The following is a 23,802-nucleotide window of genomic DNA, read 5'->3' as shown; positions in this document are numbered from 1 at the left end:
GCAGACCAGTGCTTCCCCCTCCTCCCCTCCCCACCCGCCTTCCCCTCCCCGGGCGCCCGCCCGCCACGCACCCACCACCCCTCCCTGCCACCCTCAGTGGGGGTGGCAAGGCAGGGACACGGGTGGCACACGCTGCCCCCCCACCCCGCGGTGCGTGCCTCAGTTTCCCCAGCTGGTTGATGCTCTCCCCAGGCTTCTCCATGGTGTCTGCTCACTGCCCACCGCCGCCACCCTCGCCAGCCCGCGCACATGTGGGTGAAGAGCGGGACCGGTGCTGGGTGCTGCTCTCTCAGCCTCCTCCACAGCTGCCCCCTCCCCGGGCAAGGGAACCCAGGCATCCAGGCTCCCGTCCCCCTGCAGCCGCTGTCACTGGTGGGCAGAAGCCCAGGGTCCCGCTCTGGAGCTTTCTTCTGCCTGGGGTGGGCAGCAGCCAGAGGGGTTTGGGGATGTCAAGGGCACAAGTTGTGAGGTGCATGTGCCTTTGCAGAGTTCAGTGTGGATTTGGGGGAGGGCATGCTTTGGGGGCCCGTGCTCAGGGGTGCTGCATGGATGGAGGATCCGTATGTCCTGGGAAGGGGCTGGCTGCGGGGAGAGGTCTGCAGGGGGTCCGTGTGCCACAGGCAACTGTGTGGATGGATAGTGCCCTGCAGTGCCCCGTGTCCTGGGGTGCCAAGTGGCCTGGAAGGGGGCTGAGTGGGTGGGGAGCTCCCAGGATGTCCCATGCCTGGGGGGGCCCAATGAGCCCTGTGAGGGCTCATGCCTGAAGGTGGGCTCGGTGTATCGAGCCCCCAGGATGCCCCATGCCCAGGCGATGCCCCATGCTGGGGGAGAGTATATGGATTGAGGAGGGGGGCGTTTGAATGGGGTTGGCCTGCAAATGCCTTATTCCCAAGGGGGCTTATGTGGGTGGGGGACTCCTGGGGGGCTGATGGAGGCATACCCAGGATGTCCAGTGCCCAGGAACGCCCCAAGCCCCGTGGAAGGGGTGTGGATGGTGGTGGTGGTGTCTCCACAGTGCCCTATGTCCTGGTGGGTGTTGTGTGGATTTCAGGGGGGGATGTCCCCAAGATGCCCAGGCCCTGGGGGTACCCCGTGCCCTGAGGGCAGGTATGTGGATAAAGGCATCCCTCAGGTACCCCATGCCCTAGGGCTGGCGTCCGTCTGAGCAGGGATGCTGCACACCCGGGGGTACTCCATGCCCGGGGGCGGGTGGGCAATGGAAGGGGATGGGGAATGTCCCAAGGACACCCCGAATCCGGCGGCTACCCCATGCCCGGCGGGGAAGCTGCGTGCCCCGGGGTGCCGCAGGACAGCCCGGGCCCGACGGGGTCGGCGGGGCCCGGGGGGGGGGAGGGGGGTGTCGGAGCGCAGCGGGGGCGCGTCCCCCCCCCGGCCGCTGCCTGCGCCTCATTAGCGGGGCCTTTGTTTGCACAGGGCTCGCAGCTCCCGCTTGCCCATGCCGCCGCCTATAAAGCGGAGCCGGAGCCGGCGGCCGGGCAGAGGCGGCGGCAGCGACAGCGACAGGCAGCGCCCGGCCCCCCCTCCCCTCCCCGCCCCCGCCCGCCCCGGCCCGGCACCATGCGCGCCGCCCGGGGGCTGCTGCCGCCGCTGCCGCCGCTGCTGCCGCTGCTCGCCCTGCTCCTGCCCGCCCGCGCCGCCCGCCCCAAGCTCGCCCTGCCCATCCGACCCGACACGGACCCGCTGCCCCCCGGGGGGGCGGCAGGTAGGAGACACCCCCCCGTCCTTCCCCCGCACCCCCTCCCCGCTCCGGGCACCCCCCCCGTCCTGTACAAGCCGCTGCCGCCGCCCCTCTCCTTGTGCACCCCCCTCCTTGCACCGCCACTCGCACCCCCATCCGTGCACCGCATGTCTGCACACCCCCCCTTTTCTTGCGCCCCGCTCCGGGCCCCCCGGCTGGGGCCGGCACCGGGAGCGGCACCGGGAGCGGCACCGGGGGCGGGCGCCGTGCCCCGCGGGCGGCGGGGCGGTGCCGGCCCTGTCCGGGGCTGCGGCAGGGGGGTGCCCGCTGCCCGGAGGTGACCGGGGGCGGCGGTGGGTGGGGGGTCTCCGCAGGCTGCGCCTTCGGGGGGCACTTTTATGGCCTGGAGGAGACGTGGCACCCGGACCTGGGGGAGCCCTTCGGGGTGATGCGCTGCGTTATCTGCCACTGCGAGCCGGTGAGTGCCCCCGGGAGATCCCCCAGGACCCGGCCCCGCTGGGGAGGGGGCTGGCAGGGGGGCGTTCGACCCCTTCATTCAATACACCACCCCCCCATGGAAAAGGGAAGAGGGGATCCCTCCCTCCAGCCAGCCGGACACCTGGATGTCCCCCCCCGCGCCCCGCGGCAGTGGGGAGGAAGAAGGGAGGTTTAAAGGATCAGGCTTCATTCCTCCGCCCCCTCCTCGGGGATGGCCCCCGGCCCCCTCCCTCCCTCTGAGTAGCCCCCCGAGGCCGGGGCTGGCGGGGCCGTGCACAGCTGGGCAGGGGGCTGGGGCCGTGGGGAGGGGGCCCGGCCTTGGCGGCCGTACAGGCAGCTGGGGGTGCGCAAGGTGTGCGGGCAGCCCGCAGGGCTCCAGGTGGGCCGGGCCGGGGGGAGCCAGGCTGTGCCGGGGGGGCACACCTTGGCACGGCTTGGCACGGCTTTCCCGGGCTCTTCCCCTCCCTGCAGCAGAGGAACCGCCGGGGGAAGCCAGCGGGGAAAGTGAACTGCAAGAACATGAAGCAGGACTGCCCCGTGCCCGCCTGCCCCCGGGCCACGCTGCTGCCGGGGCACTGCTGCCATACCTGTCCCAAAGGTGAGGTCGGCGGGTGACTCCCTGCAGGGAGCCCCCCCTGCACCCACAGGGTCCCCCGTGGGCAGAGGAAAGGGGGCACTGCGTGCACACCCCTAAAAAGGGCTGTTCGCTTTGTCATGGAGGCGGCCAGGGTCCTTGGAGTGCCCGCGAGGGACTGGGCAGGGGGAAGCTCTGATGGGCACAGCCATCCCCGAACCACCCTGGGAGGGGTGCAGAGAGGGTGCCCAGGGGTAAACACCCTGCCTGTCCACCTGCCTGTGCCCAGCGTGACCCGCACCCCAGCGCAGAACCCCGCGGTGATCCGCAGGGCGCATCTCTCTTTGTCTTGGAGGGGGGATTTGTAATTGCCCCTCACCCCAGGCTCTTGGGCACAAGCAGCCCAGTGCAACGATCTGTGCCCACCCCATGCCAGCCTTGCCAGGCCCCCCAGAGAAGAGCCCCGCACCCCCCTTCGACACCTTCGAGTACTTCCAGGACAAGGAGGACGACCTGGACAAGCCCTACAACGACCGCTCCTACCTGAGCTCCGAGGGCCTGGCCCGCGACGATGCCCGCACAGGTGAGCCGCCCGCCCGGGCGCTCCCTGTGCCTGCACCCCCCTGCGCCCCCCACCGTCATCAGCATCCCCTCCCCAGAGTTCGTGGCCTTGCTGACGAGCGGCCCGGAGCCGTGGCACCCCACATCCAGCGCGGTGGCCAAGGCTCGCTTTACCCTGCTGCGCTCCTACCTGCTCTTCTCCATCAGCTACGAGCGGTGAGTCCTGCCCCTGTCCTCTGCCCAGGCTGGCACAGCGGGCACCCCCCTGGAAAAGGGGGGGATGTGGTGGTGCTTGTGCCTCAGTTTCCCTTCCAACATCCCCCCGTGGTGGCACAGCCTTGCATGGGCAGGGCAAGAGATTTGGGAAGGGGGGCAATGTGCTGGGGGTCCAGCCCAGGCGAGCAGCCGGGATTTCAGCACGGCCACGGCGTGGGCCTGGCCTCGCCCCTTGGCCTCCAGGTCTGGAGCAGGAACAAATGGGAATGGCTCCAGGGCTCCATGGAGTTCGTGGATGCAGTGGGGCAGAGGTCCGTGCCACCCCTGGGCTCTGCCAGTGGGCACTGCCGGGGCGCTGCCGCCGGGGTCCCCCACCCTCGCCGGGCCGTCGCCGGATGCCCGCTGGTGGCAGAGCCGCGCTCCTCTCCCTCCCTCCCTCCTTCCCGCTCCAGTTTCTTCTGCTCTTCCTTGCTTCCAGGCCCTTTGCATAGTAAAGTGGTGACTAATTTCCAGCTCTGACTGGGGGAGCCAAACGGAGTTGAAAATGCTCCTAATTTACAGCTGGGCCCGAGCGCTCGGCTCCCGGCGGGTCCTGCCCTGCCGCCTTTCCCGGCAGGGACCCCCCTCCCGCTCGGTGCCGGTTTGGCACCGCGCCGGGGCAGGGGAGCCTGGGGGACCCGTGCTGAGCTGGCAGCTGGCGGGACGGCAGCGTTGGGCCAGTCCGGGCGTGGGCAGGCAGAGCATGGCGCTTGGCACCCCAGGGGGACGTCATCCTTCTCTTGTGCACCCCCAATGGCTGGGCAACACCCATGTGCCCTCCCGGACGCGCGCCTGTGCCCGGTGCTGAGCGAGGGTGGTGCTGCGGGAGGGGGGGCCGGGCGGGGGGTCCTTGCTCACCCCCTGGGTGCCCACAGACTGGGGCGGCCGAGCCGGGTGCGTTTCAGCGACCCTGAGGGCAACGTGCTGTTCGAACACCCCGTGCAGAAGAGTGCTGCCCCCGAGGACGGCATGGTGAGAGGGGCCGGGGGCGGGGGGCACGGCGCCTCTTCCTCCCCCTGCCCGGGCGTGTGGAGCCCCCGGCCCCTGCCCAGCCCTGCCCTCGCCCGCAGCTCTGCGGGATGTGGAGGACGGTGTCCAAGGCCAACGTCCAGCTGCTGCGGGGGGAGCAGCTCCGTGTGTCCCTCATCACGCGGGCACAGCCCTCCGGAGAGGTTCACGGGCACATCCTCAAGCACCGGGCGCTCTTTGCGGGTAAGTCCAGCTCCCGTATGCCCACCGGGTGGTTGCCCACCGGCATGCCCCTCATGCCCCCTCTTCCCGCACAGAGACGTTCGGTGCCATCCTGACCTCGTCAGACCCCACGCACCTGGGTGCTGGGGGCATGGCCATGCTGACGCTGAGCGACACCGAGAACAACCTACACTTCATCCTCATGGCCCGCGGGCTGCTGGAGCCCAGTGCCGGCGGTGAGGGTGGGCAGGGGCACCCCACAGGGCCTGCCACCGCCATAGGGCTGGGGGGTGCATGGCATTCATGTGGCTCGGGATGCGTGGGTCGGCATTTTTGGGGTTGGGGGGGTGCATGGGCTGAGTGCAGGGCTCAGGGTGGCTATAGGGGCTGTGCATGGCGTGGAGGGGGGTTGAGGTGTGATAGGGGTTGTTGCGTGATTTGGGGTGTGCATGGGGGGGCAGGGGGTGCTGGAGGGTGTATAGGGTGTATGGGTCAGTGTGCAGAAGGATGCGTTTGGGATCTGGGTTGTGCAAGGATTTGGGGAGTGCAGGGGGGAATGGTGGGGGTCATGGTGTGTGCAGGGGTCCAGGCGTGCAGGACAGGCAGCTGGCAAGAAAGTGAGGGATCAGGTGCAGGGATTTGGGGGTGGTGGGCACAGAGGGGTGGGCTTGGAGCACAGAGGGACAGTGGTCGCAGGCCCCCAGTCCAGCGGGTCCAACCCTTCTGCCATGGCCAGAATCCCCCTGGGTCCCACTGCGGGTCCGCATCCTGCACCAGGACCAGACGCTGCGGGAGATCCGTGCTAACATCACTGTGGAGGTAAAGCAGTCTGTTCCCCCACATGCCCCGGCAGCCATGGTGCTTGCCATGCCAGGGCTGAGCCGTGGCACCGTGCCCCTCCTCAGCAGGACCCCGACTTCGCGGAGGTGCTGAGCGAGCTGTCTGCCCGCGAGCTGCAGTGGCTGGTGCAGGGGCAGCTCCGCATCGTGGCCGAGACGGAGGGCCGGCACGCACGCCAGCTGGCGGGCACCATCACCACCCGCCGCAGCTGTGACAGTGAGCATGGGGTGGGCACCCTGGGGTGCAGGGGGGGCGGCCGTGCCCCCCATGCCAACCTCACACCCCCCTCCATGCCCTTCTCCCCTGGCTGAAGCCATCCAAAGCGTGCTGTGTGGAGCGGACGCCTTGTTGCCGACCAAGACGGGGGCCGTGGGCTCAGCCAAGCTGGCACTTCATGAGAATGGCACCTTGGAGTACCAGGTAAGCAGGGGGCACCCATCTCCCTCCTGGGGTCCCAGGGGTGTCTCCCCTTCCCCCAGTGCTGCCCCTCAGCACCCTTGCCGCAGGTGCAGGTGGTGGGCACTGCCAGCGAGGTGGTGGGCATCACGCTGGAGACCAAACCCCGGCGGAAAAGCAAGAGGAATGTCCTGTTTGATATGACACCCAGCTACAAGGATGGTCTGGTGAGCGCTGGGTGGCACTGGGGGGCATGTCATGGGGACCTTGGGTGAGTCTGTCCCAACCCATGTGGTCTCCCGCCGGCGGCAGGCCCGGGGCACCTGGCAGAGCCCCAGCGCCCGCGATGCTCACATGCTGCTGCAGAACGAGCTCTTCCTCAATGTGGCCACCAAGGACTGGGCGGAGGGCGAGCTGCGGGGCCAGGTCATCTCCCTGCCCTACAGCGGGCTGCTCGCCCGCTACACAGGTACCTGGGGGGCACCAGGGGCGGTGGTGGGGGCGGTGGGGCAGCCCCCCCGCCCACCAGCTCCCACGGCCCCTGTCTGTGCGCAGAGTTGCCCGTGGTGCTGGCAGGGCAGCTGGTGTCCCCCCCGGTGGGCAGCGGCGCCGGGGGGCACGCCTGGCTCTTGCTGGATGAGCACTGCCACCTGCACTACGAGATCTCGGTGGCGGGGCTGGGCCGCCCAGCTGATGGCACCGTCAGCGCCCACCTCCATGGGGTGGCTGAGCTGGGCGAGATGGGCGCGCGTCCCCACCAGCACAAGCGCCTCCTCAAGGGTTTCTACAGCACCGAGGTGAGGCGAGCACCCTGACGGGGCACCCCACAGTGGGGCCTGGGCCAGCCCTCATGCCCCCCCCGGTGCCCCTCTTGCCCCGGCAGGCTCAGGGGGTGGTGAAGGACCTGGATGCCGACCTGCTGCAGCACCTGGCCCAGGGCACTGCGTTCCTGCAAGTCAGCACCAAAGCCCACCCCCATGGGGAGATGCGGGGACGGGTAGGTCCCCACCTCGGCAGGGCACCCCTACCCATCCCCACCACTGCCCGGGGTCTCCAGCCAGGTGACACTGCCCAAAGCAGGGTGGGAAGGGGACAGGATGGGGGGCACACCGTGGCGTGGTCCCAGTAGCCCAGCGTGGTGTGTATGGTGGCCATGGGTGCTTCCTCTGCCAGCCCTGACCATGGAGGGCAGCTGGGCATCAGCATGAGAAGTGGGGTCCCCAGCGGTGCCGACCCTCCTGCTCCATGCCCCCATCCAGGTGCACATCCCCAACCGGTGCCATGCAGGAGGGACCCGCCTGGCCCCCGGGGAGGCCGAGCTCTCCGAGGGGGCCAAGATCAGGGACCTGGAGCAGCTGAAGAAGGACCCCAACTCCTGCTTCTTTGAGGGGCAGCACCGGGCGCATGGCACCCGCTGGGCACCTGACTACGACAAGAAGTGCTCCATCTGCAGCTGCCAGGTACGGGCCGGGGGTGGCAAGCTGGGGGGTAGCACCCGTCAGCGGTGCCCCCCTGTAACAAACCCCTTACCTGCTGCCCCCAGAAGCGCACGGTGATCTGCGACCCCATCCTGTGCCAGCCCCTCAACTGTACCCACCAGGTGCACCCCGAGGAGCTGTGCTGCCCCGTCTGCGAAGGTACCCGGGGGCCAGGGGCGTCCTGGGTAGGAGGCTGGGGGAGCAGGGGTGTTCCCCATGGGTACTCGGTGGGGGGGTCCCTCTCTGAGCCTCTGCACCCCCTTATGGCCTTGCTCTTCTTTGCAGAGAAGAAGATGGGGCAGGAGGAGCTGAAGCTGGAGCGGGCACGGGACAGTAGCGAGGGTGAGTGACAGCAGGCACGGACTGAGGGGGCAGCTCTGCCCCACTGGCCTCCCCAGCAGCCCTACTCCCCCCGTGGGGGCTGTGCCCACCTCCTCCTCCTCTCCCAGGCTGCTACTTCGATGGGGACAAGACATGGCGAGGCTCTGGCACCCGCTGGCACCCCGTCGTGCCCCCCTTCGGCCTCATCAAATGTGCCATTTGCACCTGCAAGGTGAGTGTGGGTCCTAGTCCCCACTCAGACCCCCACCCTGCTTTGGCAAAGCTCCCTTGGCTCCCATGGTGGCTGCCCTGAGCAGGCACTGTAGCAGAGTCTCAAATCTGGGAGTGGGGTGTGTGCCTTGTACCAACTGCCCCGTGCCCCCCGTGAGCCTCCCGCGCTGCCCGCAGGGCACCACAGGTGAAGTGCACTGCGAGAAGGTGCAGTGCCCACGGCTCACCTGCGCCAACCCCGTGCGCGCCAGTCCCTCCGACTGCTGCAAGCAGTGCCCAGGTACCTGCATCCCCCTCCTGCCCTTGGGTCTCCCGGCACCCCTGGCACGGGCCCTGCGACTCCCAATGCCACCGCCAGCGATGTCGCGGGGTGCCCCGCCGCATGCGTGCCCCTCCCAGTGCCCTTTCCTGCAGCCTCGGAGAAGACCGTCCCCGAGCTGGCTGACACCATGCAGGCGGACGGGCCGCGGGCGTGCCGCTTCGGGCGCCGCTGGTACCTCAATAACGAGAGCTGGCACCCCTTTGTGCCCCCCTTCGGAGAAATGAAGTGTATCCTGTGCTGGTGTGTGGTGAGTGTGCCAGGCCTCAGGTGGCACCAGGGGAAGGAGAGGTGCCCCGTAGCGGCCCCCAGTGCTTTGGGGACTTTGGTGGGAGAGCAGCCAGCGGTGGGCACACCGGGGACTCACCAGCCCCCTGGTCCCCGCGCTCAGCCCCTCTTTCCGCCCTGCAGTCGGGGGAGACACACTGCCAGCGCCAGGAGTGCCCGCCGGCCGCCTGTGCCAGCCCCGCCAGGAGGGACAACCCCTGCTGCGCCAAGTGCCGCGGTGAGTGCGAGTGCCCGCAGGTGGGCACTGCTCCCCCCAACACCCCCCAGCGGCCTGTGCTCCTTCCCAGCCCCCCGGGTGCTGAGCCATGGCTGGGACTAACCCAGGCGCCCTCCTGGCACCAGCCGTGCCCATCTCTCAGCCCCACTTCCCCCCTACAGCCCCAGATGCCCCCCCAGACGCGCAGGAAAAGGTCCACGACGCCAGGGCGGAGGCGTGGAGCCGCTGAGCAGTGACCGCTGCCCGGAGCGGGGCGAGCGAGCAGCGAGGCCGGGTGGCCGTGGGGGGGTCCCCACCGCCCATCACCCCCGCGCAGGGCGGGGGGCACAGAGGAGCACGGCGGGGTGGACACGGCCAGGAGCCCAGCCCGAGCACCCCATCTCGGCACGGCCGCGATGCCAGGGCTGCCCTGCCCCCTCGCACTGGCGGGCAGCGGCCGGGCTGGTGGAGGCCGGGGCAGCCACTTCCCTCTGCTTCCGAGCTCCCCCGGCCGGCGGGCGCAGCGGCCATCGCACCCACCGCACCCACCGCACCCACCTTGTACATAGTGTAAAATCCCTCCGGCCTCCGACTCCCTGTACCCGCCCCAGCTCGGCCGGGCTTGTCACGTAATTTATGGTGCCCAGGGACGGGGGTCCCCATGTATTTATTAAAACCAGAGCTATTGCCCACTTGGCTCCCCGCCTCTTCCTGGCAGCAGCGGGCTCAGGGCTGCGCCCCTGCGTCCCACCCTGGGCTCCGGTGGGATTTGCAGGCCCTTGCCTTGCTGGTTTTGGGGGCGCGCATGCTGGGGAGGGTATCTGGGGAACACAGGGCTTGGGAGCCAGAGCCAGGCTGGGGGCACCCATAGCAGGCTGGGGGGTAGTGGGTGTAGGGTGGTACCGGAGGGGACCACAGCAGGGTCTGGTGCCTGTGGCTGGGCCTGTGTCCGTGGGGGGGGCTGCAGACGCAGCGCCTGGTGACGGTGCCCGCTGGCACAGGGACAGCAGGGCTCTGTCCCCCGCACCTCCACCGTGGCACAGAGCCCAGCCCAGGGCCCCAAGCCAGCTGCCGCCCACGGAGGCACCTGCCCCCAGCATCCACAGCACCCACAGCAAGCCAAGTGCCCGGAGCTGGGGGTGCCACACAGCCACCCTTAACCGGTGCCAGGGTGCATGCTCTGGGGCAGCGCTCCCCCAGTCACCCCAGTACAGCTGCACTGGGCCAAGGTCTTGCCTTAGCTCATAAGGACACCTGCCCTTGACTCCTCAATGGGGGGGACTGGGGCACCTCTGTGGACGCCACTGTGCTGTACTAGAATACACTGGGACAACTGGGACAGCACCAGAGCTATACTGAGATACACTGGAACAGTGCCAGAGCTTTAAGGAAAGTAGCACTGGGCTATACTAGGAGAGGACTGGGGCATACTGGCACAACAACAATGCTATAGTGGGACAGTGTTTGCCAATACTGGGACTGCACCAGAGGTGACACTGGGCTAGACTGGGGTAGTGGTAGGGCAATAGGAGGATGGCACTGGGGCATACTGGACTGGTACAGAGCCCTGGCTGGGTGTCCTGCCCTGTGCGTGCCCACGGCCACGTGGGTGCCTGTGCCAGCAGGGTGGCAGCACCCATGGTGGCCTTGCAGTGTGCTGATGGCCTGTGGCTGGGCACACTGGCGGCAGCGGGCAAAGCGTGTGTCCTGGCACGGGGCTGCCCCTCCGGATGAGTGTCCCAGTTGCCACGGGGCAGTGCCAGGAGCTGATGAGCGAGGAGGAAGCTCCGTGCCCGGGGACACAATGAGCAGGCAGCCCATTTTATCGCCGCCCTGCTGCAAACCGGTTCGTGTCCGGCGATGAACCCTCCCCAGGCTGGCAAAGGGCATATCCCAGCCCCCAGCCCGGCCGTCATCACCCACCCTTGGGGGTGCCAACGTCAAATTGGAGGGCGGCACCTGGGCGGCAAGAACTAGCCCAGTCCTGGTCCTGCAGCTCCAGCCCAGCAGTGCCACGGCTCCATCTTTCCCCACACCCAGTTCCTGCCACAAAAGCGCATGTGGTGACCCAGGGAGGAGGGCGAGCTTGGCCCTGCCAGCTGCCCCTGCCCCTGAGCCCGTGGCGGCAGCGAGGCGGCGGTCCCGGCAGCCAGCCTGCCATGCTGCAGCGCCTTGCCCAAGCACTGTGGTGCCAAGCTCTGCCCGAGTGCCCCTCTGGAGAGGGCTGAGCCACTGCTGCCCGGCGGGTTTGGCAGCGAAGAGCGGAGCCCACCTTCCTTCCCTGGGGCTGGCAGCCCCAGGGGTGCTGAGCGGCATCACGGTAAGGACAAGCTCCCTGCCAGCTTTGGGGTACCCCTGGTGAGGGTGCCGAGGTGCCCTGCCACCCATGGGCATCCACGGGTTCCTCCTGCGCCCTCAATTCCAAGACCTCAGGCATGCTGCACCCCACGCCTGCCCTCCAGCCAGGCACGGCCATGGGCCTGGGTGCTGGCTACCCGCGGTGCCCCCCACACCGTCCTCCCCGCTCCTGCCCCGCTGCCCAAACCCCACCCGGGAGGGACTGCAGGCAGGCAGGCACCGTGGCAGTGCCAGTCCCACGCCAGCCCCTTGCGCCCGTGGGGAGAGGGAGCAACGTGTCCCACAGGGACCTGTACCTGCGGTCACCTCACGCCAGCTTTTACCTCCCACCTGCACCCCCCACCTGCCCACGGGTGCTACCCGCAGCTGCGGGCAAAGACCACGGGTGGAAGGGACCCCGCCGCCGGGGCAGGGCTCCCCGGCCGGGCTCCCCCTGCCCGGTGCCGGGTGCTCGGCGCTGGCTGCCGGTGCCGGGCGCTGCCGGCGGAGGCGGAGCGCGGCCGGTCCCTCCCCCGGGCAGTGCCCCGGGCCCGCCCCGCACGGCCCGGGAGGAGCAGCCGCCGCGGGCACCGGCACCGGCACCGGCACGGGCAGGAGCGGCGGCAGCATGGCCTCCGGGAACGAGGCGCAGCGGGCGCTGCAGTATGAGCAGACCTTGGTGAGTGCGGCCGGCACCGGTGGAGGCACCGGGGGGTCACTGGGAGCGGCGGGGCGCGGCGGCACGCCTGGGGATGATGGGCGGTTTGGGGGTGCTGCCCCGCTCAGCGGGGCAGTGCCTGTTAGCTCCGCAGTGCCCGGTTTGGGGTGCCGTCTCGGGCAGGGCACCTGTGTGGGGGTACCACCCCACCATCCCCCATGTGGTGGAGGACCCCAGCTGAGCCCTCACCCCCAGGGCAGGACTTTTGCACACCCCTCCATTCCCCCCACCCCCCTCATCTCTGGGGGGATGATGCCCGCCCTGTGGGGACTCCCACAGGCACCACCCGGGTACCTTTCACCCCCCGCGCTCCGTGTCCCCAGTCCTCTGCCCCCAAGATAGCGTATCTCCCCCACCTGCAACCTTAGCCCCACGTTTGTGACTTTGTCCTCTCCAAGGCCTCCCCGCTGACATCCGGCTGCCCCACAGCCGTCCTCCCTCCCTGCCGTGCCCGCAACCCCTCCACTGCCCATGGCCCTCAGACATGCTGGGCAAAGGTGCTTCTCCCTTGGCCTCTGCTTGGGACCGTGCCCGGGGCAGCTCAGCAAATGGGTACTTTGCCCTGGCAAAGGCCTCAGCCAGGCAGGGCTGGGGAGGTGGGCAGGGAAGGAGGGGGCTGAGCTGCTGCAGGGTACCCGTGCCCATGGCTGCCCAAGTTTGCCGAGAGCCTGAGCTTGTTGCTGCGACCGGGGCTGGCCCTGCTGGGGCTTGCCCACCTGGCATGCAGGCACAGGGCAGCATCAAGGCACTGCTGCGCCGGGCACCATCCGCCTTGTCTTTCCAAGCACGAGGCCCTTGTCTGGGGGTGCCCCTCAGTGCCCACCCCAAGCTGCCCCATCTCGGCCGCTGTCGGGTGGCTACGGGGCACCAGCGGGCCATGGGAGCCCCGGCCATGCCCAACGTCTCTGATCTTATCAGCCCCATGGTGCCTCCCCGCCACAGCTGAGCTGTGGAGAAGCCGGGGGCACAAGCAGGGGTGCGCAGCACTGTCTGATGCGAGACATGGGGGTGCCTCTTCTGCCCCCCAGTACTGGACTGTCCCCCTCGGCGCTGTGTCCATGGTGGGTGGGCAGAGAGGCCAGCCCAGCTGGGCACTGCGAGGCGGAGGAGCTTGTGGGCACTGCGGGAAGGGAGAGACACGCTGGGCTGGCATCGGGGCAGCTTTGCACCGTACTGACAGACTTTGCCCTCCCTTCCTCCGGGCGGGGTAGCACCCATGCCCTGGGCTCCTCAAGGGCATCCGTCCCCATGGCCTCCGGGCTGTGGCAAGGCTCATGAAACTGCCTGGGGCTCGTGGGTGAGGCTGGGTGCAGGTGCCTGTCCCACAGTCTCACGCTTGGCTTGTGGGAGCCGCCCGGGCACATGCTGGGCAGGAGGGGTGCCCAGCCCTCCCCAGTGCATCTGAGCCACCACCAGCTCCTGCCAGCATGTGCCAGGACGGTCAGGATCCAGCCAGAGCCTGGCACGGGCTGGTCTGAGCCGGACAGCCCTGGGGACAGCCCTGGGGACAGCTCTTGCTGCCCATGCCCACCACCGGGGCATCACAGCCAGGCTGCAGGGCTGTGCCCAGCCGTGCCCAAAGAGCCCCATCTCCACCCCACATCCTTACCTCCCCCAGATCTCCCCAGCCCTGGGGTGCCTTGGGTATGGTGCCACTGGGGGCTGGCACAGCCCGAGCCCTAAAGGTCCCTGCAGGACCCACAACCGTTCCTGGGTGCCAGTCAGAACCCCCCGCTATGCCATGGGTGCTGGGGTCCACGCCAGCCGTGGTGCCCCCCACATGCCAGGCTGCTGTAGCAGGGAGCAAAGGGCCTCCGGGGGGGGCACGGATTAAGCTTGACAAACTGCCCTTGTTCGCTGCGGAGCCGCTCAGGGCGATTAGAGCCCAGCTAAGACGGGCAGCGTGACACACCCCCCCAGCCTCCCCCTGCCCACTGCCAGCCCGGGGGACCCCCCGCGCTCCTGTCTTTAAATACCTCCTCAGGATCACAGTTTGGCAGGGGGGAGGTTGGCTGGCACCAGCCGTGCAGAGGTGGGCACCGCTGCCAGGCAAGCTCGGTGCTGTGGGACAGGGTGGCACAGGGACATGGCAGCGCCAGATGCCAGCACCTGCCCCGGGAGCAGCATCACCCGGGCGCAGTGGGCACCATGGGCTGGCACGGCCCGGGGGGCTGCGGCACGGCTGGTGCCCACAGCGCAGGAGCCCGGGACCGTCGTAGCGGCCTGTGCCCATGTCCCCGGGTGCCCCTCGCCAGGCCCCCCCGTGCCCGCTCCCTGCCCGCCCGGCACTGTGATTGTTCAGCTGCTTCGCGGCGGAGGCCGGAGTCCCGGAGCTGTTTGTGTTTCAAAAGGCCTTTGTGGAAAAATAACCCGAGCAGGAGGAGGAGGACGAGGAGGAGGAGGAAGGAGAGAGCCCACCACTGGCCTTCGCCGTGGCCCTGTGGCCATGCTGGCTGCGAGCACGGCGGCTGTGGCTGCCCGGCCCCGTTATGGGGCACCCCCAGGGTCTCATGTCCTGCCTGTGGGGCCATGGCATGGGTCAAAGGGGTGGCACGGGGTGGCAGGTGGCCGCGGGGTGGCACGGCCCCTTCGCTTGCATCCCTGTTGTTGCAAGGGAGTTAGCTGCAAGCGGGGGGGCAAAGGAGAGCAAAACCCACCCCCCCCAACCAGGCTGGACACCCTGGGACTGGGCATCCCCACCAGCTGCCCCGACACCCGGGGGGCAGCGTGCCAGCCTCTGGCACGGCCCCAGGGGGTGGGCACAGAGCCGATCTGGGGGGCACTCAGCCTGGGGGTGCCCTGGTCCCGACCGGGACTGGCCGTGGGGCGACAGCGGGGCTGGGGGAGGCAGGCGCTTGGCAGGGGGACAGCACTCCTCAGGGCGCCCGCCCGTTTAGTCTTCCAGAGGAAACAAGCTTCGCCCGAAGAGAGCCTTTGAACACCAGGCCCCATGCGGGGCCAGGGTCCTCCTCTGGCAGCCGATGCTGGATCCAGACCCCTCCCCGTGCCGGCATCTCCGCCCCGCTTGTGCAGGGCGAGGAGCCACCCAGCCCATGCTGAGCAGGATTTGGGGGGGGGGACATCTGTTCTAGGAGGGGGTCAGCAATGGAAATGAATGTGACCCCCTCCCTGGCTGCCTCCTTGCCCTCCTTCCTGCTGCCGAGCACAACCCAGGTATTAGACAGCAGAGAATCCACCTGGCGCCACTCTGGCTGCTTTCTGTTCCCTGCCAAAGGGACCTGGGCAGGAGCGATTCCTCCTGAGAAACGCACCTTCACACCGTCCCCACGGGGAGCTGGCACGTGCCGGCGGGCCGGGGCGGGCTGTGAATGGGACCCAGGCGCCCATGGCAGGCACTGCCGCCGGCAGCTGGGGCTAGGCTGCCCACGTGCCAAGCGCAGTGCCCACCCATGGCGTTGCCCCTCTGCCGGGCGCTGGCACAGGCCATGCCAGGGGGAGGGCGGCTGCGCCCCGGCTGGGCAGCCACGCGCTGCGCTGGCACGGCACGGCGGGTGGGCACGCCATCGGCATGGGGCTCACGTCGCCCCGACGTGGGAGCCTGATGGGGCCCCTGCAGCCCTGAAACCTCCCTTTGTGCCGGGCCAACCTCTGGCACTTGGCATTCAGGTTGTGCTGGGGGGAGTGAAGCGGAAACCAAGCAACCGAGTCCTTGGCAGTGCCCGCCAGCGCGGGACAAATGCCCCCAGCTCAGTGGGGAGGACAGGCACAAAGAGATCCTGGCCGGCACAGGAGGCACTGCCAGGGCCACCCCCCTGCCAGGGCCAGGCCACGTGCCACGGCCAGGCAGGAGGCACCCGAGGAGGAGGGGGTGTCCCCTACGTGGGCACGGAGCCCCTCGCACTCCTTTGCTCCCCAAACCCCCTCCTCACAGCCCAGGGACCACCCTGCACCTGATGCTGTGTCCCCCCTCTCCCCAGGGACTGGGTGTATGCCCTGCCCCGCACTGCCCTCCTGCCTCCCTGCTGCTGGCTGAGACCGGCCAGCTCATGTCACGCATGGCCTGCTGAGGCTGCCTCCAGGGGGGGCATCCCGGCCCTGCTTTTAGTGATGCTGAGGCGAGGCTCCTGCAAAGCACCAGCACAACCCCGACACCAGCCCTCAGAGAGTCTCCTGGCCAGGCTGGCCGTGCTCCCATCACCAGAGGCCCTTCCCCACCCTCTGCCTGGGGCACCTGGGCAGGGCCGGGGACTGGTACCGGCAGTGCCGGCTTCCTGCGCCGGGCACGTGGGCAAAATGATCGCCATTGATCCCTGTGTGCCTTATCTGCCTGGCCACTTCCCACGCCCCAGCAGGCGTCTGGGGACCCCCAGAGGCACCACTGCCCCTTCCCCTCAGGGTGCCATGGCCACCTGTCCCCTCGCCTGGCACCCCCCGGTACTGGGAGGCCCTGCCAGTGTGGCTGCTGCTCCCCTGCCTCAGTTTCCCCACTCAGGCGCTGGAGATGGGGGTCCAGCCCCCTGTGACGCCCCTGCTCCCTCCTTCTCCCCCAGATGTATGGGCGCTACACGCAGGACCTGGGCACCTTCGCCAAGGACGAGGCGGCCCGGCTGCGGCTACAGCAGGGGCACGGGGAGGGGGCCACACCCCGGCCACGCCGCCCCTCCGAGCTGCTGGAGTACACCCAGGGCCGTTGTGGCCCCTGCCGTGGTAAGGGCCATTGGGCACAGGGACATGGGGGGACACCAGTGGGCACAGCCCCACAGCAGAGCATGGTCTGGGCACGGCTGCCCACCTCACCGTAGGGGCAGCGGGTAGGGTTTCTCCGGCTGTCATGGGACACTGGCACCAGGGACACTGCCACCTGCCCGCCGGGCAGCGGGGACACAATGGCCCAAAATAGCCGGGCACACCGCGGAGAGCCACGGGGGGCCCCCAGCCCCTCCAGGGGGCCATGCCAGGGGGGCCATGCCGGTGGGAGGTGCGTGCCCGGCGGCACCATGTGTGGCTGCGCGCCGGTGGTTGCAGCACGGCTGTGATGGCTGGGCAGGGTGGTGCTCCCAGCCGGTGCTGGGTTGGTGCTGCCGGTTGTCAGTGCTCGTGTCCCTGCCAGCCTGGCCCCACCGCGCCGGTGTGCCCATCCCCGGGGCATCCGGCCCTGAGCCTGCCCTTGTACCCGCAGTCTGCGCCTTGCAGTGCCAGCGGTTCCTCATCTCCAAGGTGGGCGAGGACTGGGTCTTCCTCATCCTACTGGGGCTGGTCATGGCGCTGGTCAGCTGGGCCATGGACTTCGCCATCGCCACCTGCCTCCAAGGTGAGTGGACACCAGTGGGCTACCCGGGGTGTCACGGGGAGACCATCCCACAGGGCCGTGTCGTGCCCCTTGCCACCCGTGACGTACCTCGCTGGCTCTGCCTGCAGCCCAGAAGTGGATGTACGGGGGCCTGGACACCAACGTGCTGCTGCAGTACCTGGCCTGGGTCACCTACCCCACTGTGCTCATCACCTTCTCGGCCGGCTTCACCCAGATCCTCGCCCCCCAGGCCGTGGGTAAGGCACGAGGGGGCTGCCTGCGCCTTAACAGGGTGTCTCCTCTCTGGGGCTGGGGGCTGGGAGCTGCATGGGTATCCTCCTGGGCTATGGAGTTGGGGGTCCTGAGGGTCTTCCCAGGGCTATGGGCTGTTCTTCAGAGGGTCTTCTGGGAGCTATGGGGTGGATGTCCTCCTGGGCTATGGGACTGGGATCTTCCTAGGGCTATGGGCTGGTCTTCAGAGGGTGTTCTGCAGGCTGTGGATTTGGGGTCCCTGCAGGGCTATGGGTTGGGGTGTCCCTACATGGCCATGGGGCTGTTCCTGGAGACTGTACTGTGGGGACAGATGTCTCTGAGGTCTCCTTATGGGGGGGAGGTGGCAGAGCATCAGGAATCTCCCCCAGAATGATGGGGCAGGGGCTCCCAGGTGTCCCCCTGCCACGGCTGTGGGTCAGGGCTGTCCCCACGGTGCCAGGCTCGGGGATCCCCGAGATGAAGACCATCCTGCGGGGCGTCGTGCTGAAAGAGTACCTCACCCTCAAGACCTTCGTGGCCAAGGTGATCGGGCTGACGTGCGCCCTGGGCAGCGGCATGCCCCTGGGCAAGGAGGTGAGGGCACTGCCTGGGGCAGGGCAGGCGGGGGGGCGGCACTATCCTCAGCACCCCCGCTGTCCCCGCAGGGTCCCTTCGTCCACATCGCCAGCATGTGCGCGGCCCTGCTCAGCCGCTTCCTCTCCCTCTTCGGGGGCATCTACGAGGTGAGCAGGGCGGGCTGGCCCCAGGGGGGCTCTGCCTGTGCCCCCCAGCAAGGTTGGCAGCGCCCAGGGTGGAGCGGGGGGACAGTGCCCGCTCACCCCTGGCTCGCCCACAGAATGAGGCAAGGAACATCGAAATGCTGGCGGCCGCCTGTGCTGTCGGTGTCGGCTGCTGCTTCGCTGCCCCCATTGGAGGTAGGGTCACCCCGGGGCCCCCCGCCCCCCCCGCACCTCCCGCCTGGGCACTGGGCTCCGCGGGGCAAGGCGAGCAGCACCCCCAGGACGGCTGGCACGGGAGAGGGCAGTGTCGCTCAGCGGGGAGGCAGAAGGGAGGAGCGGGCACTGTCCTCCTGGAGGTGTAATGTCTGCTCTCGTCCTCTCCCCCGCCGCCCTGCGCTCCAGGGAGCTCCCTGCTTCGGCCCCGCTGAGCCCTGCCCGTAGGTTGGTGACGTGTCTCACTCCTTCCTTGCCCTCTGCCTGCTGTGCCGCCCCATCTGTCTGTCCATCCGTCTGCGTGCGCAGCCCCCACCCCAGCGCCACCCGCCATGTATCTGCTCACGTCCCTGCGCTACCCTCTTGCTTGTGCCGACTCCTGCTCCGCCGTGTCCACTGCCACCAGCCGGGGACCGGCCATGCGCTTTGCCAGGGAAGCCCTTGAACCATCCTATAGTGTGTCTGTGGGGCCGGCTGGACCCCGGCGGGCCGTGCACGAGCATAGGCTCGGGGTGGGAAGCACGCCAGGCGCTGGGGGCCCTTCTGGGTTTCGCCGCCTCCCTTGTGCGCTTCTCCCCGGTGCCAGGCGTCCTCTTCAGCATCGAGGTCACCTCCACCTTCTTCGCGGTCCGCAACTACTGGCGTGGCTTCTTTGCCGCCACCTTCAGCGCCTTCATCTTCCGCGTCCTCGCCGTCTGGAACAAGGACGAAGGTACCTCCGGCAGGGTGGGGGACACGCGGGTCCACCCACCCAGCCCCACTGACCCCCGCCGCCCCCCAGAGACAATCACGGCACTGTTCAAAACCCGCTTCCGCCTTGACTTCCCCTTCGACCTGCAGGAGCTGCCTGCCTTTGCTGTCATCGGGTGAGTGCGGCTGCCGTGGCACCCGTCCTGTGGCCCCGGGGTGGCAGCGGCAGTGCTGGTGGTGCTGGTGGCAGTGGTGGCAGCAGGGCACACGGGTGCTCACCACTTGCCTCTGCCCAGGATCGCCAGTGGCTTCGGGGGCGCGCTCTTCGTCTACTTCAACCGCAAGATTGTGCAGTTCATGCGCCGCCAGAAGACCATCAACCGCTTCCTCATGAAGAAGTAGGTGACTGGTGGTCCCTGGCATCGGGGCAGAGGAGCCAGGGCTGCACCGACGTCACCCACTGTCCCGTACCATCCCGCCAGGCGCCTGCTCTTCCCTGCCCTGGTGACGCTGCTCATCTCCACACTGACCTTCCCGCCCGGCTTCGGACAGTTCATGGCCGGCCAGGTACCTGCCGTGGGGTAGCACATCAGTCCCCACCCTGGGGCTACTGCCAGCCCCAGCCGACCCCTGCCCCTCTCCAGCTCACCCAGAAGGACACCCTGGTGACACTCTTCGACAACCAGACGTGGGCCAAGCAGGGCCTCAGTGACGAGTTCGAGTATTTGGGCATCCTGGAGGCCTGGCGGCACCCCCGCTCCAACGTCTTCGTCACACTCGTCATCTTCATCCTCATGAAGGTGGGTGCCTCCTACTCCTGCCAGCCCTGAGGTGCCACCAGGAGGCTCTGGGGAAGGGCTCCTGGATGCTGCCAGGGAGGTCATGGGTAGTTGCCAGCAAGGCAGCACCGGGAAGCACTGGGTGGCTGCTCCAAGAGGCCACAAAGGCGTTGGCTGGCTGCCACCGACATGCCATCAAAGAGATCTTGTCTGGGAGCCGCCAAGGTGCCAGCAGGGAGGTCCTGGCCAGGTGCCCCCAGGTGCCACCGGGGAGTTGCTGGCAGGGTGCCCCTGGGAGGAGCGGGGCTGCCTCTTGGCACAGTGTGGTTGCCCACATGCTGCTCCATGGCAGCCAGCTGTGGGGCACGACAGAGGCAGGGCTGGGCTGGGGCAACTAACAGGTGCCTGTGTCGCCTGTGCAGTTCTGGATGTCAGCCCTGGCCACCACCATCCCGGTGCCCTGCGGAGCCTTCATGCCCGTCTTCGTCATCGGTGAGAGCCTATACACCGCGCAGGCACAGCAGGAGGAGGGAGCCACCTGCCAGCCTACGCTGGGGCACCCATGGGTGTCCCCTTCCCCGGCAGTGCCAGGGTGGAGGAGAGGACTTGAGGCTGGGTCGGGTGCCAGGAAAGCCCCCGCACCCGCTCCCAGCCCCTCTCTCTGGGCAGGGGCAGCCTTTGGGCGCCTGGTGGGGGAGAGCATGGCAGCCTGGTTCCCCGATGGCATCCACACTGAGAGCAACACCTACCGCATCGTGCCGGGGGGCTACGCTGTGGTGGGTAAGCACTGGGCTGGCACAGGGCCACCATAGCGGGCATCACTTGGAGATGCTCCAGAGGAGATGGTGGGTTCCCCAGGGCTGAGGTGGTATCCCTAGGGAGTGGGGATGACCGCACCACGGTGGGTGTCCCAAAGGCTCGGGCTGTGGTGCATGCCCTGGGTTGGGAACCCAGCCTGGCAGGCAGCGCCTGACAGCCACTCCTGTGTCTCCCGGGGACGGGCACAGGGGCGGCCGCACTGTCAGGTGCTGTCACTCACACGGTGTCCACGGCTGTCATCGTCTTTGAGCTGACGGGGCAGATCTCTCACATCCTGCCGGTCATGATTGCTGTCATCCTGGCCAACGCTGTGGCCCAGAGTCTTCAACCCTCCCTCTACGACAGCATCATCCGCATCAAGAAGCTGCCCTACCTCCCTGAGCTGGGCTGGGGCCACCACGAGTGAGTGTGTGTCCCCTGCCCTGTCCCCAAGCCCCTCACCAGCCACAAGGGGAGGAGGTGGCATCATTCTGAGGCCACCATTACCCTCCCTGGGCAGGAAATACAACGTGCGGGTGGAGGACATCATGGTGCGGGACATCCACTATGTCACCCTCAACTGCAAGTACCGGGACCTGCAGCACGTCCTGCACAGCACCAAGATGAAGAGCCTGCCGCTGGTGGAGTCAGCTGGTGAGACACAGGCAGGGGGCTCTGCCGGTGCCCACCCCGGCCATGGGGTGTGCCGGCGGGGTGTGCCGGCAGGGTGTGGGGGGGTGGTGAAGGGGGTGTTGGAGCCAACGCAGCCCCTCACTGCCACCGACAGAGTCCATGATCCTGCTGGGCTCCATTGAGCGGGCGCAGGTGGGGGCCCTGCTCAGCCACCAGCTCAGCCCCCAGCGCCGGCTCCAGGCCCTGCGGCAGAAGGCGCTGGCTGAGGATGGGCACCGGCTCTCCGATGCCAGCATCCGCTTCCAGGTGAGGGGGGTGGCCGCCTGGGGGAATGCCCGGGCAGGGTGCCCCCAGCCGCCATGCCACCTCCACCGTCCCCCTGCAGATCAGCACGGAGGCCTCCTCGGGCGCCCCTGCCCGCACTGCCCCCCGCAAGCCCCTGAAGCCGGCACTGAAGCGTGTGCCCAGCAGCCTGGCCGAGACCCCCCTTGGTGAGTCTGCGCCCGGCCCTCCCAGCCCCTGCCTGCGCTCCCCCGCTGACACCCCCCCGCCCGCAGCCAGCACCGCCGACCACACCAGCATCGCCCTCAAGAGCCTCTTCTGTGCCAACACCGCCGCAGCGCCCAACGAGGTGAGCACCCGGCCCCGCCTGGCCCTGCCCACCCCTGCCCACCCCTGCCCGGCCCTTTCTACCCACTGCCATCATTTCCCGTCGCTCCCGTCCCTTTCCATCCCTTCCCACTCCTTCCCAGTCCTGCCCATTTCTGCCCATCGCTTTCCAGCCCTCCTCCTCCCTGCCCCATCCTGCCCGCCCCTGCCCATTCTTGTCCCACCCCTTTCCATTGCTGCTCAGCCCTGCCTGTCCCTCCCCATCCCTCTCCCACCCCTGGCCTCCCTGCCTGGCCCACCCCGGCCCTGCCCGGCCCTGCCCATGGCACCACCAGGCCATGCCCTAACACCGCTGTCTCTCCCCGCATGGTGCCAGGCCCAGGGCACGGCCTATCGCAAGGCCAAACACGTCCGCATTTCCATCACGGTAAGCTGCAGCCAATCACCGGCTGGGCAAGGCTCCTCTCAACCAATCGGAGCCCAGCACAGATCCTCTGAACCAATCAGAGAACTGGCACGATTCTGCTTGGCCAATCATATTTGGCCTGCACCTGTGCAGCCAATCTCAGACTGCCCCGATTCTGCTCGGCCAATCACAGCGTACCTCCTCCTAATCCCAAATCTGCCTGGCGAATAGTAGCGCAACCCGCAGCCTCTCAGCCAATCACAGCCACGGAATTTGGCCCCCACTTTGCTGTGCCAATCATGGCACAGCCTGCTTTCTCTCCACCAATCACAAGCCTGGCTTGTTCCGCCTTGGCTAATTGTGGTGTGACCTCTGTCCTCTCAACCAATCATGTTACCTGACCTGTGCTCCGCCCGCAACCTGCCCACGTGCTGGCTGCACCCTGCCTGCATGTGCTGCCGGCACCCTACCCTGTCACTGCTGCCGCGCTGCCTGCGGCCTTGCTGCACCCTGCCTATACCCTGCTTGCTCCCTGCCCATGCCTTGCCCACATCCTGCCCGCAGCGGCGTGCAGGCACGCTGCCTGCTGCCCTGCCAGGCCGCTCACATGCACCTCTTTCGCAGGAGGAGATGGATCTGGGTGACAAGATGACCCCGGCGGAGGTGAGGGGATGGGCAGGGGCAGGCAGGACCCTCCTGCCCACAGGGACCCAGGAGATCCCAGCAGGGTGCCAAGGCATAGCGGGGGGGGGCAATGCCCCCATAGTGGTGGGTGCAGGGAGAGTGGGGAGCCCTTGCTAGCACCCTGGGGGCTGTGCCCCCTCGCCCTGCCCCACAATGTGTGTGTGTCCCAGATCCTGGAGTGGGAGGAGCAGCAGCTGGACCAGCCAGTGGACTTCAGCAGTGCCAAGATAGACCCTGCGCCCTTCCAGCTGGTGGAGCACACCTCGCTGCACAAGGTGTGCCCATGCCCCCCTGGACCACCGCCTGCTCCCCCGGACCCCCCCAGGCCCCCAACTTAGCCTCCTCTTCCTGCAGACCCACACCATCTTCTCGCTGCTGGGCCTGGACCAAGCGTACGTCACCAGCATTGGGCGCCTGGTCGGCATGGTGTCCCTCAAGGAGGTGAGCCAGGCGGGGTGGGGTGGGGGGGCACGGGGGTGCACCCGGAGCCGCCTGCCCATGGGTTTGGGGTGCCCACAGCTGCGCAAGGTCATCGAGGGCTCACTGACGGCCAAGGGGGTGAAGGTGCGCCCGCCACTCGCCAGCTTCCGCGACAGCACCACCAGCGCCGGCGAGCCCGACACCACCGCTCTGCGCCAGCTCTGGGACCGCCACCAGCACCACCCCATGCCCCGTGAGGCCGGTCCCGGGGACGACGACAACAACGACATCCCCAAGGGCCAGTGAGATGGGGTCCCCTCCCTGTGTCCCCAGGTGCCGCAGGGGCTCCCAGTGGGTGTTGGGGGATGCCTGCCCCGTGCCCACCGATGCCGGGCTCGGCGTAGGGGTGGGCACCCTCAATCCAG

General features: G+C 68.5%; 2 protein-coding genes across 2 annotated transcripts; both read left to right on the top strand.

The window, feature by feature from the left end:
- Positions 1-2,147: 2,147 nt before the first annotated feature.
- Positions 2,148-8,864, top strand: CHRD (chordin; the record flags this gene model as incomplete). The annotated part of the gene is made up of 19 exons (XM_082003902.1): positions 2,148-2,177; positions 2,669-2,795; positions 3,217-3,354; positions 3,431-3,548; positions 4,463-4,559; positions 4,658-4,799; positions 4,874-5,014; positions 5,515-5,597; positions 5,687-5,834; positions 5,932-6,038; positions 6,125-6,241; positions 6,327-6,483; positions 6,570-6,811; positions 6,898-7,011; positions 7,274-7,474; positions 7,558-7,651; positions 7,778-7,834; positions 7,942-8,045; positions 8,203-8,864. 19 exons carry the CDS (start codon positions 2,148-2,150, stop codon positions 8,233-8,235), a joined length of 2,250 nt encoding a protein of 749 aa, XP_081860028.1. The 3' UTR covers positions 8,236-8,864.
- A 2,948-nt stretch (positions 8,865-11,812) lies between these two features.
- Positions 11,813-23,793, top strand: CLCN2 (chloride voltage-gated channel 2; the record flags this gene model as incomplete). Its single annotated transcript, XM_082003528.1, has 22 exons — positions 11,813-11,863; positions 16,414-16,570; positions 17,043-17,174; positions 17,282-17,410; positions 17,866-17,999; positions 18,071-18,148; positions 18,262-18,340; positions 18,945-19,224; positions 19,345-19,446; positions 19,531-19,615; positions 19,693-19,848; positions 20,250-20,319; positions 20,497-20,607; positions 20,835-21,048; positions 21,146-21,279; positions 21,413-21,564; positions 21,644-21,889; positions 22,244-22,294; positions 22,898-22,936; positions 23,128-23,232; positions 23,312-23,398; positions 23,477-23,793. The coding sequence occupies 22 exons, from the start codon at positions 11,813-11,815 to the stop codon at positions 23,681-23,683; spliced, it is 2,799 nt and encodes a 932-aa protein (XP_081859654.1). The 3' UTR covers positions 23,684-23,793.
- Positions 23,794-23,802: the final 9 nt, after the last annotated feature.

Source organism: Phaethon aethereus (genome assembly GCF_964289735.1).
Source record: "Phaethon aethereus genome assembly, chromosome: 9".
NCBI lineage: Eukaryota > Metazoa > Chordata > Aves > Phaethontiformes > Phaethontidae > Phaethon > Phaethon aethereus.
The sequence above is the reverse complement of the archived record's forward strand: the minus strand, read 5'-3'. Positions and strand labels throughout refer to the sequence as shown.